Source organism: Suncus etruscus, chromosome 10, assembly GCF_024139225.1.
Source record: "Suncus etruscus isolate mSunEtr1 chromosome 10, mSunEtr1.pri.cur, whole genome shotgun sequence".
Classification (NCBI taxonomy): Eukaryota; Metazoa; Chordata; class Mammalia; order Eulipotyphla; family Soricidae; genus Suncus; species Suncus etruscus.
Window position 1 is genome coordinate 48,573,900 of NC_064857.1, and position 15,586 is coordinate 48,589,485.

A 15,586-nucleotide genomic window follows, 5' to 3' on the forward strand; every position below is an offset into this window, starting at 1 on the left:
AGCCAGTGCTCTGGGCAGTGGGTATTCTCAGGTACAGACAGTGCTGTGTGTAAGTGGGGATCTCTCAGGTATAGTTGGTGCTGTTGCTAAGTGGGTTCTCTCAGGTACAGTCGGTGCTATGGGTAAGTGGGGTCTCAGATATAGTTAGTATCTGGTCATTGGGTGTCTCTCAGATAGTCAGTGTCTGCTCAGTGGGGGGTTTCTCAGGTACAGTCAGTGCTGTAGGCGCCCCACCCAGCTACGCACATAGCGCTGTGGTGAGCCGCTGGGGCTGGTGGTAGTGCACCATGGCCACACACAGTGTGTTGAGCGCCACGACGCACAGCACCACCCAGTAGAAGCTCTGTGCCTTGACCATGCGCCGGATGAAGAAGCGGAACATTTTCTCCTTGCGACGGAAGTATGATGAGCTCTCGGTCTTCCCACTCTTGAGGCTGGCGCGGGTGAACGGGGACCCTGGGGACAACAAGGCATCCTGAGGGCACATAGGGACTAGCGGTCCTGGAGCATGCTCTCCTTTCCCTTCCTCCCTCCTTCCCTCCCTCCCTCCCTCTACTCATCCCAAACCTGGACCCTCAAGGAGTGTCCCAGGAGGGCAGTGTCCCCAGGGTCTGTACTCCACAGGATCCTATCAGTCTTTCCTTGACTCATGTACCCACCACACACCAACAGGCTGTGTCCCTCCACCCTTCACAAATGGGGATGAGAGTGGGGTGTCTGTCCTCAGCTGTCAGCTCCACTGGACCTGGGGGTGCTGCCTGTTTGCTCCCTGGGCCCCAGCTCACATCAGCAAGCACAGAGTTTGTGATGGATCTGGTCTAGGGCACACTGAGAGGCAGCAGCAAAGACCACTCAGTCCTCACTTGGAAAGCTGTGTTGAAAACCCTCAGAGAGAAAAAGGGATTCCCATACCCCCTTATCCAGGTAGGAGAAGAGGCACAGGTCCAGCGGCAACTCTGGCACAGGAAATAATCCACAAACCGTTGGGAAGGTATGCAGGCCAGAGAAACTAACCATAACCTGTTCACCCACAGCCAGTTGCCCCACCACGTGGAACCACAACCCAAGACGTCAGCAGCCTCTACAGGCCACCTGAGTAGCCTTTATAGGGAAAAACAAAGCCTGCCTCCAAGGGGAGGGGGAAAAGCCAGATGAGGAGGCAATGGGGAAACAACATTTAACAGGAAAATGAAAGGAACCAATTGAGAGACATCTAATTAGAAGGCAATATGAGGACCAATCCAAAGGTCTCTACCAACAGAGCTGGTCACAGAAAGTCTTGTATGCTCCCACGGGTCCCAAATACACAAGGTTGAGTCCCACTCATCACCACCAAGCACACAAATCCACATGCACAAACACATACACACAGCTGAGACATCTTCAGCACCAAGCATGCACACATATGTGTGCACATCTATGCAGATCTTTGCACACATGTACATGCAACTGAGCCTCACGTCATCAGCACAGAGCACACATGTATAGATGCACACATGGGTCGAGTTTCACCTCATCAGCCTGAGTACATATTCCACACCCCAACCAAGGGACCCCAGGTTAGGCCTTCTGTGCAAGGATGATGACTAAGATGCTCGGAGGCCCTGAAGCAAGTGGAAGTATGGCCCCAAAGACTCCCAGAGAACTTAGAGATTGCATATCACACATATCCCAGACCCCTGGGCACCCTTGGAGCACGCAGCACTGCTGCAGGGAGCCCACAGGAATAGATCACAAATACCCCCACACACTAATACCTGCTGCCACATGTGTACAGATCACAGTCCCTGAAATGCCCAGATTCTCCGGCCCACTTTGGCTACTGCGGATTCCTGGACAGGAGTGCCCAATACAGGCCAGGGCATTGCAAGGATGAAGGGGCAGACTCCTATTCCATACCTGTCAGGCCCAACCTTGGCAGATGTCCCCTGTTGCCAGCATCCCAGCCCAGACACACAGCAGTAAAAAAAAGCAGCCACAGCCAGGTCCTGGGAGAGGTGCCACAGCTCTCTACTCTCCCCACCATCCAGTGTAACACCACTGGTCAGGTGTTTCTTCCTCAAGGACCAACCCAACTAGCTATGGTGACTCAGTCAGCCTGTGACAAGCTGATAGAAAGTGGGTCAGATTCTTTCCATGGGCCCTACCCAGTTGTGTGTGTGTGTGTGTGTGTGTGTGTGTGTGTAAAAGTGTAAGTGTGCATCTAGATGAGCGTATGTGCATTTGTGTGTGCTAGTGAGCACACATATGCATGTGTGTGTGTGAGTCTGTGAGTAAGTATTTGTGTGTGTTTGTATAGGAGTGTGTGTGGAAGTGTGAATGTGAAAGCTTAAGTATAGGAGAATATGTGTCTGTGTGAGTGTATATGTTTGTATATTGCTGTGTGTTAATGTGTAAGTGTATGAATGTGTGTGGCTGTGTGAGTCTGAGTGTGTGTTTGTCTATTTGTGTGTGAGAGTGTGTGAGTGTGTGTGAGCATAGGAGTGCATGCCTGTGAATGTGGGAGTGCATATGTGTGATATAAGTGAATGTGTTACATGCGTGCGAGTGGTCATGTAACTGCACGTGTTTGTATGAATAATGTAGGAGTGTATATGAGTGTGTGAGTATATATGTATTTGCATTTATTTGTGAATTTGAGTGGGTGGGTATAGATAAATGTGTGTTCATGTATGAATATGTTTGTGAGTGTGTGACGATATATGTGCTTGTGTGAATGTGTGTTGTGAATGTTTGTATTTGAGTATGGATTAATGTGCATGTGTTTGTGAGTGGGTGTGGGTGAGTAAATGTGTCTGAATGGGAATGTTTTCTGAGGTCTTTGTGTATGTGTGTGAATGTGATTGTGTGTGTGAGTAAATAGATGTGAATGTGTATAAATGTGTATATGAGGTATTTGTGTGTGAACGTGAATGTTTGTGAGTGTGTGTAAGGTATGTGTGCATGGATATGTGTGTTGGAGAGGGCTGAGGTAGAAGGCAACGGAAGGACCCTAGTGCTCCAGAGAAGCCAGTGACCGTGTGAGCCATGCCAGCATAGGGACAAGCCGCAAGACGCCGCCACATATACCACATGTCTTGCGTCGCCAATGAAGAGACACACAACATCATCTCCCACAGAGTGGGCTGCAAAAGTGATGTGCTGGGCCGGAGAGATAGCATGGAGGTAGGGCATTTGCCTTTCATGCAGGTCAGTGGTCTGAATCCCGGCATCCCATATGGTCCCCCTGGCCTGCCAGGAGCGATTTCTGAGCGTAGAGCCAGGAGGAACCCCTGAGCGCTGCTGGGTGTGACCCAAAAACAAAAAACAAAACAAAACAAAACAAAAAAAGTGATGTGCTGGGGTGGGCCATGTACACACGTCTTTACCGGACACAGGACCATGCCACTGGCCGAGAATCCTCACAGAACAAGTGTGGGAGACACAGCAGGCTCAGCTGGTGGAGTGGGAGGCCATAGATAGTGCTTGACCTTCTGGCTGCCTTGGGTTGAGTGGGTTACGGTCACCAGAGAGGACAAGGCCAGCTGTCCATGGGTTCCAGTGTGGCCCAGACAGCAAAAAAAAATAGATATTAGAAAGTGCAGTACTCCCCTATAAATGGGAGTGCTCTCGTTTATGTGCTTGTTTGTCCAAGGGTCACACTGCCATGCTCAGGGCTCACTTCCTGGTTCCTGAGTACAAAGCATAGATCATCATGGAGCCACCAGCCCAATCCCAAAAGTGACTTAAACCAAACTTGTAGCCTAGAATATAAAATCTGAGAAATACCCTGGTAAAGACTATGGAAAGGGATCAGGAATGTAGCTCAGAGAAAGAAAAATGCCTTTCCGGCCCGGAGAGATAGCACAGCAGTGTTTGCCTTGCAAGCAGCCGATCCAGGACCAAAGGTGGTTGGTTCGAATCCCGGTGTCCCATATGGTCCCCCGTGCCTGCCAGGAGCTATTTCTGAGCAAACAGCCAGGAGTAACCCCTGAGCACCACTGGATGTGGCCCAAAAACCAAAAAGAAAAAAAAAGAAAAAGAAAAAAATAGAAAATGCCTTTCTTCCTTCCTTTCTTCCTTCCTTCCTTCCTTCCTTCCTTCCTTCCTTCCTTCCTTCCTTCCTTCCTTCCTTCCTTCCTTCCTTCCTTCCTTCCTTCTTTCTTTCTTTCTTTCTTTCTTGGGAGGAGTTGGGTTTTGGGCCACACCTAGTGGTGATCAGGGGTTACTCCTGGCTCTGTGCTTAGGAATCACTCCTAGTTAACTCAGGGGACCATATGCAATGCCACGGATTAAATCTGGGTTGGCAGTGTGCGAGGCAAATGCCTACCCTGCTCTGGACCCTTTTCTTTCGTGTGTGTGTGTGTGTGTGTGTGTGTGTGTGTGTGTGTGTGTGTGTGTGTGTGTTTTGGTTTGGGATCAAACCCTTCAGTTTTTGAAGTTCTTCCTGGCTTTGTGCTCAGAAGAGACTCCAGGAGGAGCTAGTGTTCTCTAGGATTAAAACCAGAATTGGTAGCAAGTCAGGGAAAAAAGGCACCTTATCCCCTTAACACCCCCCGCACCATCTCTGCAGCCCTGAGCAGTACCTTTTCATGTGTGAGACTGTGGCCTAGATCCCAGGCACCACAAAAAAAAAAAAAAGATGTTCAAAAACAAAGAGAAAGCAATAAAGGGAGGAAGTCAATGCAGCAGACAGGAGACAGCAAAGGAAGGAACAGAGGTCTCAACAAACAGGACAGTGGACTGAGGGAACAACCTTGAGTTATGTGCACCTCAGAGACAGCTTCAGAAGCTCAGCCCTGACTGTAGCACAGAGCCATAAGATAGGAGAGGAAAAGTTACCCCCCAGCTGCCACCCTCTCAGACACCCCTTGTGACAGAGACACCTCAAGGTCCCAGCAGAACTGGCTGACCATACTTGTATGACACAGGGCCCTGGTAGGACAGGCACAGGATAGGGAGATAGTGACTTAGTGACTGCAGAGGAAGATGGTGTTGTTGTGTCCATGCCAACATGGTTCATGGACCTAGAGAGCAGAGATGTGTTTCCACATGAGTGCAGGGGCAGCCTGGAGAAAGGAGAAGCTACAAAGTCACTGCGAACAGAGCAGGAAAGAGCAATGAAGGGAGAAGTGAGGTCGGACAGGAAGAAGGGAGGAGTGGCAGGCAAAGACATGGCATACCCAACACCTGCTACTTACACAAAGGGCGAGACTGAATTTGGAAAAGCAAGAGCCAGATAAACCCACTTATAAGAGCACTTAGCATATTCACACCCTAAAGAGAAGTAGAAGAAGAGACACAGGAGCAGATAACTCAAGCTAACGGCTAAGATCAAAGTCAGCATGCTCAGAGGCAGACAGAGAAGGCGCCACAGGACACATGGACACAGGGCTGCAGGAGTGACAAGGCAAGAGAAACACTGGAAAGGAAAGCAAGGGGCCGGCCCTGTGGAATCAGCTCAAAATGCACCTATCATCTCAGCTTTCTTCAGAAAGGTGCATAGACTGCTGGGCTGGAAGACTGGCATCCCAGGGCAAGCAGGTGGGCACGTGAAGATGAGATGCAGAACTCGGCCCACAGTCAACAGCGCCTCCGCCCCCATACACCCAGGCCTCGGAAACGTGGAGACGGCCCAAAGAGCCACCCACAGAGGAACAGATTAAGAAAGCGTGGTCTCTCCACACGACTGAACACGAGCCAGACTAAAGAGAGAAAGTGGGCCACAGGCACACGCAGGGGAGAGAGAATAAGGGAGACCCAGAAAGGCGAGTACACCTGCCCTGTCCATGTGGTGCTCAGCCAGCCAGGCTTCAGAACTGAGACTGGAGGGCAGGGGTCCAGCTCCAAGGGCTGCAGTACAGGCACAGACAGGTCCTAAGTCTCGCCTCTGGCTCAGCATGGTGTCCAAGCACTCAGACAACATCTGCACCCCGATCTGACCTGCTAGGCCAGCACAACTCGCTAAGATGCAAAAGGCCCTGCTTGGGAGTCCCCATGTTTTCTATAATAAAGAAATGGGAACAATGGCCACAGACACAGAAATCCCAGCTTGAAGGGGCCAAGAGGTAGCTCAAAGATTATGTGTGCTGTGATTCAGTCACATCACCACCAAGAGCAAGCACTGAGCCAGGTGTAGCTCTGAGCACTACTGGGCATGATTCAAAATAAGAAAAAAGAATTAGAGTAATATTTTTAAATAATGTAGAAAGATAGATAAGGACAAATATAAACTGAAAAATTACGGGCCCAGAGAGATAGCACAGCGGTGTTTGCCTAGCAAGCAGCCGATCCAGGACCTAAGATGGTTGGTTCGAATCCCGGTGTCCCATATGGTCCCCCATGCCTGCCAGGAGCTATTTCTGAGCAGACAGCCAGGAGTAACCCCTGAGCACTGCTGGGTGTGGCCCAAAAACCAAAAAAAAAAAAAAAAAAAAACTGAAAAATTGCAAGAAATCTAAAATCCGGGGGTTCTAGGGTGGCCATACCCAGCAGCAGCACTTAGAAATTACTTCTGGGGGCCGGAGAGATAGCATGGAGGTAAGGTGTTTGCCTTTCATGCAGAAGGTCATCGGTTCGAATCCCGGCGTCCCATATGGTCCCCTGTGCCTGCCAGGAGCAATTTCTGAGCATGGAGCCAGGAGTAACCCCTGAGCACTGCCGGGTGTGACCCAAAAACCACAAAAAAAAAAAAAAAATTACTTCTGGCTCTGCACTCAGAAATTATTCCTGGCAGACTTGGAGAGCCCTGTGGGATGCTAAAAACCAGGTTGGATGCATGCAAGGCAAACGCCCTCCCTGCTGTGCTGTCATTCCAGCTCCAAATGTGGGTATTTTAAGTGATCATTCAAACATATCTACCCTATGTGATGCTAATTACAAACATGAACAGTCCTCCAGCATACAAATGGCCCATCCCCACAATGATCTCACAAAGAATGCCAAGCAGCTAAATTGTCCCCCAGGAGGACCCTCTCCAAGATGAGCACTGTGGGCCTTCCTGGAATGCGGGTGGGCAGATTCCCTTCTCTGGCGGAAGGCCAGGCAGCACCCTCCCACACCTGACATCCTCCAGCAGAGAAGCGGCTCAGCTCCACACTGAACGTCATCAGGCTGCCAAGACACCAAACCGTCTCAGCTCCACAGGTCCTGGAGCACACAGCCAAACACCTCCAGATTTGAGAGTATATAGACCCCAGCTGGAGCAAAGGAAATTTGGGAAAGTAGCATAGAAAGCCACCAATGGCAGAGATCAAAACCAAAACACAGAAGACTCGACTATCACCAACCAGTTCCATAAATCCTCATACAATGACTTTAGCAACACCACTGTGAGATATAAAAATGATCAAAGATGTGGGGCCGGGCGGTGGTGCTAAAGGTAAGGTGCCTGCCTAGCCTGCGCTAGCCTTGGACGGACCGCGGTTCGATCCCCCGGTGTCCCATATGGTCCCCCAAGCCAGGAGCAACTTCTGAGCGCATAGCCAGGAGTAACCCCTGAGCGTTACTGGGTGTGGCCCAAAAACCAAAACAAAAACAAAAACAAAAACAAAAATGATCAAAGATGGACTTTTATTGATTGATCTTTTTGATAATTTCATTTTCCTCTTATTGTAACAAGCAATATGAAGTAAATTGCTCTATGCCTATTACAGGGGCAGGCTTGGTCGTGGGTGGGAAACTGGAAAATTGATGATGAGATTGAGGTTGGACCACTGGGTGTCTAAAATAACTGTATTATAAACAACTTTACAAATCAGGGTCTTATATGATACTATATTTACAAAATCCTAAAGACTCTGAGAATGAAGGCTCCAAAGGACCTAGAGAGAAGCAGGTCTTGAAGCAAATGCCAATGCAGGAAATAATCCACACAGTGAAAGGGGGTAAGAACAGGTTCTGGAATTCCAACATTTAAGCCAGGAATTCCAGCACACAAGACTTGCATTCCTAAGAAGGAAGACTACCTTCCTGAGACTTGGGCTTTTTATTAGCAAGAACTCGACTACACCCTAGGATGAAGAATGAATACTAAGTAGAGAAGGACCCAGTAATCCAATACCAGATCACTCCCTGGGGTAGAGAATGAATACTGAGTAGTGCAGGACCCAGTAATCCAATAGACTCTACCAAAAAGCTTCTAGAAACAACAGATAGAGCAAAGTGGCAGGCAAATTAACATGTAAAAAATCAATGCTCTTCTTATACACAAATAATGATAGCGAAGAAATAGTCATTAAAAAGCAATCCCGGGTCCGGAGAGATAGCACAGCAGTGTTTGCCTTGCAAGCAGCCGATCCAGAACCTAAGGTGGTTGGTTCGAATCCTGGTGTCCCATATGGTCCCCCATGCCTGCCAGGAGCTATTTCTGAGCAGACAGCCAGAAGTAACCCCTGAGCACCACCGGGTGTGGCCCAAAAAACAAAATAAAACAAAACAAAAAAAATTCCATTTATAATAGTATAACAGAAACTTAAATACCTTGGAGACAACTTAACTAAAGAGGTAAAGAACCTATACAAAGAAAACTACAAGACACTGCTTCAAGAAATAAAAAGAGGACACAAAAAAATGGAAAGATATACCCTGTTTATGGATTGGGAGGATCAACATCATTAAATTAGAAATACTACCCAAAGCATTGTACAGATTTAATGCAACCCCTCTAAGGATACCCATGACATTCTTCAAAGAAGTGAATCAAATACTCCTGAAATTCATTTGGAACAATAAATACTCATGAATAGCTAAAGTAACACTTAGAAAAAAAGAAGATGGGAGGAATCGCTTTCCCCAACTTTAAACTGTACTATAAAGCAATAATCATTAAAACGTATGGTACTGGAATAAAGACAGACCCTCAGATCAATGAAATAGACTTGAGTATTCAAATACAATCAATTTATCGATTAATCTTTGATAAAGGGGCAAGAAACACAAAATGGAGCAAGGAGGACTGAAGCGGTGGCACAATGATAGGGCATTTGCCTTGCACACAGCTGACCTAAGACAGACTGTGGTTTGATCCCCTGGCGTTCCATATGGTTCCCCCAAGTCAGGAGTGATTTCTGAGAGCATAGCCAGGAATAAACCCTGAGCGTCACTGAGTGTGGCCCAAAGACCAATTAAAAAATAAATTTTTAAAAAATGGAACAAGAAAAGCCTCTTCAACAAGAGGTATTGGGACACCTGGTCAGCCACATGCAAAAAAAGTTAATTCAGAATTCTATCTAACACAATGCACAAAGGTCAAATCAAAATGGATTAAAGACATTGATATCAGACCTGAAAATACAAGGTCTATAGAAGAAAACATAGGCAAAACACTCCATGACATTGAGATTAAAGGCATCTTCAAGGAGAAAACACCACTGTCCAAACAAGTGGAAGCAGAAATAAACAAATGGGACTATATTAAACTGAGAAGCTTCTGCACTTCAAAAACAAAAACAAAAACAAAAAACAAATAAACAAGACTTGGAGACAGAGCAGGCACAAGCAATAAGGCATCTGCCTTGTGCGCACTAGCCTCAGAAGGACTGTAGTTCTGTGATTCTATCCCCCGGCGTCCCATATGGTCCCCCCTAGCCAGGAGCAATTTCTGAGCACATAGCCAAGAGAAACCCCTAAGCGTCACTGGGTGTGGCCCAAAAAAAATAAAAACCAGTGATTTGGAGAAATTATTCACCCAATACCCATCAGATAAAAGACTAATATCTAGAGCCCGAAGAGATAGCACAGCAGCGTTTGCCTTGCAAGCAGCCGATCCAGGACCAAAGGTGGTTGGTTTGAATCCCGGTGTCCCATATGGTCCCCTGTGCCTGCCAGGAGCTATTTCTGAGCAGACAGCCAGGAGTAACCCCTGAGCACCGCTGGGTGTGGCCCAAAAACCAGAAGAAAAAAAAAAAGACTAATATCTAAGATATACAAGGCACTGACAGAACTTAACAAGAAAAAATATCTCCCCATCAAAATATGGGGAGAAGAAATGAACAGATATTTCTTTAAAGAAGAAATACAGATGACCAAAAGACACATGAAAAATGCTCCACATCACTAATTATCAAGGAGATGCAAATGAAAACAACACTGAGGTATCACTTCATGCCACAGTGACTGGCACACATTACAAAGAACAAGAACAACCAGTACTGGTGTGAATACGGGGAGAAAGGAACTCTCATTCACTGCTGGTGGGAATGCTGTTGAGTCTAGCCTTTCTGGAAAACAATATGGAGATTCCTCAAAAAACTGGAAATTGAGCTTCCAGATGATGTAGCAAAACCACTACTAGAGATATACCCTAGGAACACACAAACAATACAAAAATGCCCTCTGCAGTCCTGTGTACAGTGCAGCTCTATTCATTATAGCTAGAATCTGGAAACAGCCCAGGTGCCTGGCAGTAGATAAGTGGCAAAAAAAAAAAAAAAAAAAACCACAGTGGAACATCTACACAATGGAATACTACACAACCATTAGGAAAAATAAAGTAATGAAATTTGCTTATACATGGATTGACATGAAGACTATTATGCTGAGTGAAATGAGTTAGAGGGAAAGATATAAGGACAGAATAGTTCCACTCATCTGTGAATATAAGAAAAATAAAAAAAAATGTATGGTAATAATACCTAGAGACAATAAAGATGAGGGCCAGAAGGACCAGTCCATAATATGAAGCTTACCACAAAAAGCAGAGAGTGCAGTTAAAGAAATAACTACACTAACAACTACATGACAATGATAGTGAGAGAAATATAATGCCTTTCCCGAAGCAGGCAGGGGGTAGGTGAGAGAAAAATGGGGGACATTAGTGGCAGGAAAGCTGCACTGGTGAAGGGTGGTGTACATTTGATGACTAAAACCCAACTACAAACATTTTTTGTAACCACGGTACTTAAATAAAAAAATTATTTTTCAACAAATCAGGGTTTTATAGTTTGAAAAAAAAATACAAGAACCAAAAAAAAAAAATACAAGAACCAAAATAACAGTAAAGGGAGTAGTGTGTTTCCATGCACTAGGCTGGCCTGGATTCGATCCCTAGAAACCCGTAGGGTACTCTAGACCCCATCGGGAGTGATCCAGCACACAGAGCCAGGAGTAAGCCCTGAAAATGGCCCTATAAAAATAATCAATAAAAAAAAGAGGGGCCCGGAGAGATAGCACAGTGGCATTTGCCTTGCAAGCAGCCGATCCAGGACCAAAGATGGTTGGTTCGAATCCCGGTGTCCCATATGGTCCCCCGTGCCTGCCAGGAGCTATTTCTGAGCAGACAGCCAGGGGTCACCACTGAGCACCGCCGGGTGTGGCCCAAAAACCAAGAAAAAAAAAAAAAAAAAGAAACATACCAAGAAAATGAAAAAGCAGAAGCAAGGCTGCTGTGAGCTAAACTAAGGTTGCATATGACATCAGTCTCTGAGCTGAATCCGGGTTGTGTGATGTCAAGTCTGTTAACTGAGGGCTGGGTTCTGCGATGTCAGCTTGTGAGCTGAACCCAGATTATGACATCCATCAGTCTGTGAGCTGAACCTGGATTGTATGACATCAGTCTGTGAGTTTGAACCCAAGTTGTGTGACATCAATATCTGAGATGAACCTGGGTTGTGTGTGTCATCAGTCTTTGAGCTGAACAGAACCTAGTTGTGTGATGTCAGTTTGTGAGCTGAACCCAGCTTGTAATTGACATCAGTCTCTGGACTGAATCATCTCTTAAGAAGCTCCACCTCAGAACCAGCTTCCCTTATCCTTGCAGTTCTCCCACCTGTACCACGTTCACCATCCTCAGCATCTGACTGACCTGAGCACAGATCAAAGGCCCATCTCAGCCCATTCAAAGCAGCTCCCAAAGTCTCCCTAGAGTCTCCCTCATTCATTGCCTCCATGGCTAGTGGACCCTGGGGCTCATCTCTCATATACACCGAGGCCTAACAGTGGTTGGCTCTGTACCTATAATAGCTCAGTCAGCACCACTGCTCTGTCAGTGGTACCTCCTGATACCTGGTACCGCCTGGCACCTCCCGGCTGCCAGGGTGGTTACTGTCTCTGCATGACAACCGCAGGGTTATTCCGGAGCCCTCCTCCGCCAACGGCCTGGATTCCCTCTCCAGCTGCTCCTCGCCCACAGCTCCCCACTGAGTGCCAACAAGTTCTCACTATGGGCCTGCAAGCCTTGAGCACCCTCCCTGCCCTACTCACTTCTCCCTTTTTCTCTGTGCCCCTTCTTTTTTTTGGGGGGGTCACACCCGACAGCACTCAGGGGTTACTCCTGGCTGTACGCTAAGAAATCGCTCCTGGCAGGTTTGGGGGACCATATAGGATGCCGAGATTTGAACCACCGTCCTGCATGCAAGGCAAATGCCCTACCTCCATGCTATGTCTCTGACCCCATCTCTGTGTTCCATCTAGTCACTATGACAAGCCTTGGCCAGTTGTCCCCTATGTGTTTCTTCTCCTGAAACTACAGGGCTGAGATTCTCTATCTGTGCCTGACCCCAGAGGTGAAGGCTGAAAGGGAAAGGTAGTGCCTGTAGCCAGAGCTGCGTCCACAGCTGCTGCACATGAGGGCAACACACTTTCCTTCAGCCTTCCACAGGTCCTACTGCTGCAGAACTCAGGGGTGTGAGGATAGGGCACCCTGGAGAGAACTAGACAGAACCCAAAGTTCCCCACCCCTGTCAGGGGTGCCCAAAGCAGCCCGTAAGGCAAGGGAGCAGGCAGGATGCTGAAGAGAGCAGCGAAGCAGGCCTCCTCCTCTGCCCACAGCCGTAGACTCACCAACTGCACTGAGATCTGCGAAGCGGTCCTCGCCCTCCTCTGCGTGGATCAGATCATTGCGGCTCTTCCTGGTGGCCGCCCTCTTCAGCACTGCTTTAAACAAAGGCATGGCCACTGCATGGCAAAGCCCCAGCACCGTGCTCAAGGGGGCCTTCAGCAAGGACACAGTGCAGGCATCCGACCCACTGGCATAGGGGTGGGGGTACTGGGGACACTTAGCGAGCAGTCAGGATACATCCAACCCCACTGAAATGGGGGGGGGTTTTACAAATAGTGCCAAGATATATCTGACCCCACTAAGACTTGTGGGACACAAACAAACTCTCAGTACAGCTTCCCACCTAGAGTCCTCCCTGTCAGACCCCACCTGCTCACTCAGAGGACCATGGGGGGGGGGCATAGGGCAGATCTCATCAGGCCTCAGGGCCCCCCATGCAGTCACCTACCGTCCAGTGGGGACTTCTCCTCCGCGTTTTTGTCCTCCTCTGCCAGCATGACTTCCTCTGTTAGGGAAAAACAGCTCAGTGACCTGCCCACCTGTGCCATACCCAGACAAGGAGAACCCTGCCTTCCTGGGGCTCCCAGTGCTGAGGTGCCCGGCAGACTGGGGATGAGGCACGCTGAAGCTCCAGACTTGGCCAGCCTAGGCAAGGCACAGGGGGGCACAAAGCTGGAATCCAGGCCAGGGTGTCCTGAATCACCCATCTTATCACTGCATGGAGCTATGACAATGGGGATTACAAAGGGACGGGCAGAGATTCCTCACCAGCCTTGAAGATCCACTCTAGGTACCCGTTGAGCTCCCGCTCTATCTGCTGCTGCCGGCGCAGCTTCAGGAAGGCCCTTCGGTTCTCCACCCTCTCACGCTCCTTGGCAAACTCTCTGCAATGAGGGCAGAGTGGTGAGTGTGAGTAGCGAGTGTGAGCAGGACAGTGAGTGTGAGATCAGTCAGGTAAACGTGCGATCAGGCAGTATGTGAGGTCAGGTAGGTGAGTGTTTGAAGAGCAGATGAGTGTGTGAAATCAAGCAGAGTGTGAGATCAGGTAAGTGAGTGTGAGATAGGCAGTGAGTGTATGCAGGACAGGTGAATGTAAACATGCCCCACAGTCTACAGGTGACAGCAGGAAGTGACTAAGGAGAACCTGGAATGGGAACAGTCCCCTGCTAGGCCCCTCCTCCACCTATGCCCGCCTAATCTGGGGGTGCTCAGGAGCCTCCTTGTGGCCCCAAAGACCCTACACACCTGTCTATACAGGGCAGATGGTGCCCTGATTCCCAAGAAACAAGAAGCAGGCCTGGCACACTATCTGTCCTGACTGACCAGAGAATGTGAGGATGCTGAAGATGGTACAGTCAGGTGCGATCAGAGAGCGGGATCATAAGCAAGTCTGGACTCCCTTGTGGCACTGCTCAACCTCTAAAATGGTGCAAGGCACCAAGCATCCACTCTGGCCAGCAACTGGGTGTCCTGTCACTTATGCTATGTCCTCATGTCCTCACTGAGTCGCACCTACAGAGCCCACCTGCATCATTGGCCACCAGCCCCAGCCCAGACCTGCCATCTCTGGCTCTGAGCCTCAGTCCCTCAGGGCTCCCAGTGGAAAAGTGCAATGGAAAATGGAAAAAGGAGCTGAAGTGGTAGCACAGCGGGGAGGGGGTTTGCTTTACATGTGGCAAGATTCAATTCTGGCATATCATAGGGTTCCCCGAGCCTGCCAGGAGTAATTTTTGAGTACAGAGCCAGGAGAAACCCCTGAGCACCACCGGGTATGGCAAAAAAAAAAAAAAAAAAAAAAAAGGTGCGGCTGCAGAGAGTAATCATGCTGAGGTACCAGTTGGGAGAAGGGATTTTGGACAGGGCCACCCAGATCTTACCCTGACAATACGCCCAGCACCAGGTTGAGCATAAAGAAGGAGCCAATGATGATGAGGGGGATGAAGTAGAGCCAGTTCCACATATTTCCAGCTGCATCATTTGTCTGCAAGCAAGGAGGATAGGGGAGTGGAAATTAGTTACACAGCAATTCCTGGAGCCACCATTGTGGAGCCAGCTCAGTCGGTAGGCACAGGGTGGAAGAGCACTGGCCCATTCACAGCCCAGATACGATATCAGACTGAAATGGAGGACACAGGCACACAACAAGTGCCCAGTGGCAGCGGGCTGAAAGAGTCACTGGGGACCAGAGAGCCCAGCACTCGGACAGTGAACAAATCCCACCTTTCTCACTGAGTTGTCCCTCTGCATGGACATTTGATAACCACCCCAGCTGTGTAACCCTCCCCTGCATGGGCCCATGTTTCCCCACCAAAAGCAAAGCACGCAACCACCATACAGGCCAGAAATAGCACCTATGGGCCTTTACCCCAGAAAAGTGAAAACACAAGTGCAGAAACCCTGCATACAATTGTAGAAAGAAACTGAACTCACCCCCCTTTACTGGACTCATGAGAAAACTTGCACCCCCCACAAGTGGTGCCAGGGAGTGGGTTTTCCATATGCCTCATATCTCAGTCTCAGATGTTTGTCAACTAAGTTTCTAAGCACCTCTAGTTTTATACTGCTGATGGGGCACTGGGGAATCCAGATTGGAACACTGGATTTCCATTAGATTGGGATGGGTTTTGGGTGCTTTAATCCAGTGGCCCCAATTAAAAAGACATTTGAAACCTCTGAGCTAAAGTGCTGGGAGGGGTTTGGACAAGGGATGTGATATTCTGCGTTCTATTGCTATTATGCAAATAACGCTCCCATAGATTTGTCGAAATCATATATTCTTACATATAGTAAGAAAACAAAGCAGCAACTGCAATGTACAGACTTAAACTA

The 15,586-nt window shown here is 48.4% G+C and overlaps 1 protein-coding gene across 1 annotated transcript in view; it reads right to left on the minus strand.

Annotated features, from left to right (window-relative positions):
* CACNA1B (calcium voltage-gated channel subunit alpha1 B) overlaps positions 1–15,586 on the minus strand; it is a 158,777-nt gene that overhangs the window by 92,649 nt on the left and 50,542 nt on the right. Inside the window, exons 7-11 of the mRNA XM_049781970.1 lie at positions 14,635–14,738; positions 13,526–13,641; positions 13,206–13,262; positions 12,760–12,849; positions 247–456 (exon numbers count right to left, since the gene is read on the minus strand). Coding sequence (XP_049637927.1) covers positions 247–456; positions 12,760–12,849; positions 13,206–13,262; positions 13,526–13,641; positions 14,635–14,738 — 577 coding nt within the window. The remainder of the gene's footprint in view (positions 1–246; positions 457–12,759; positions 12,850–13,205; positions 13,263–13,525; positions 13,642–14,634; positions 14,739–15,586) is intronic.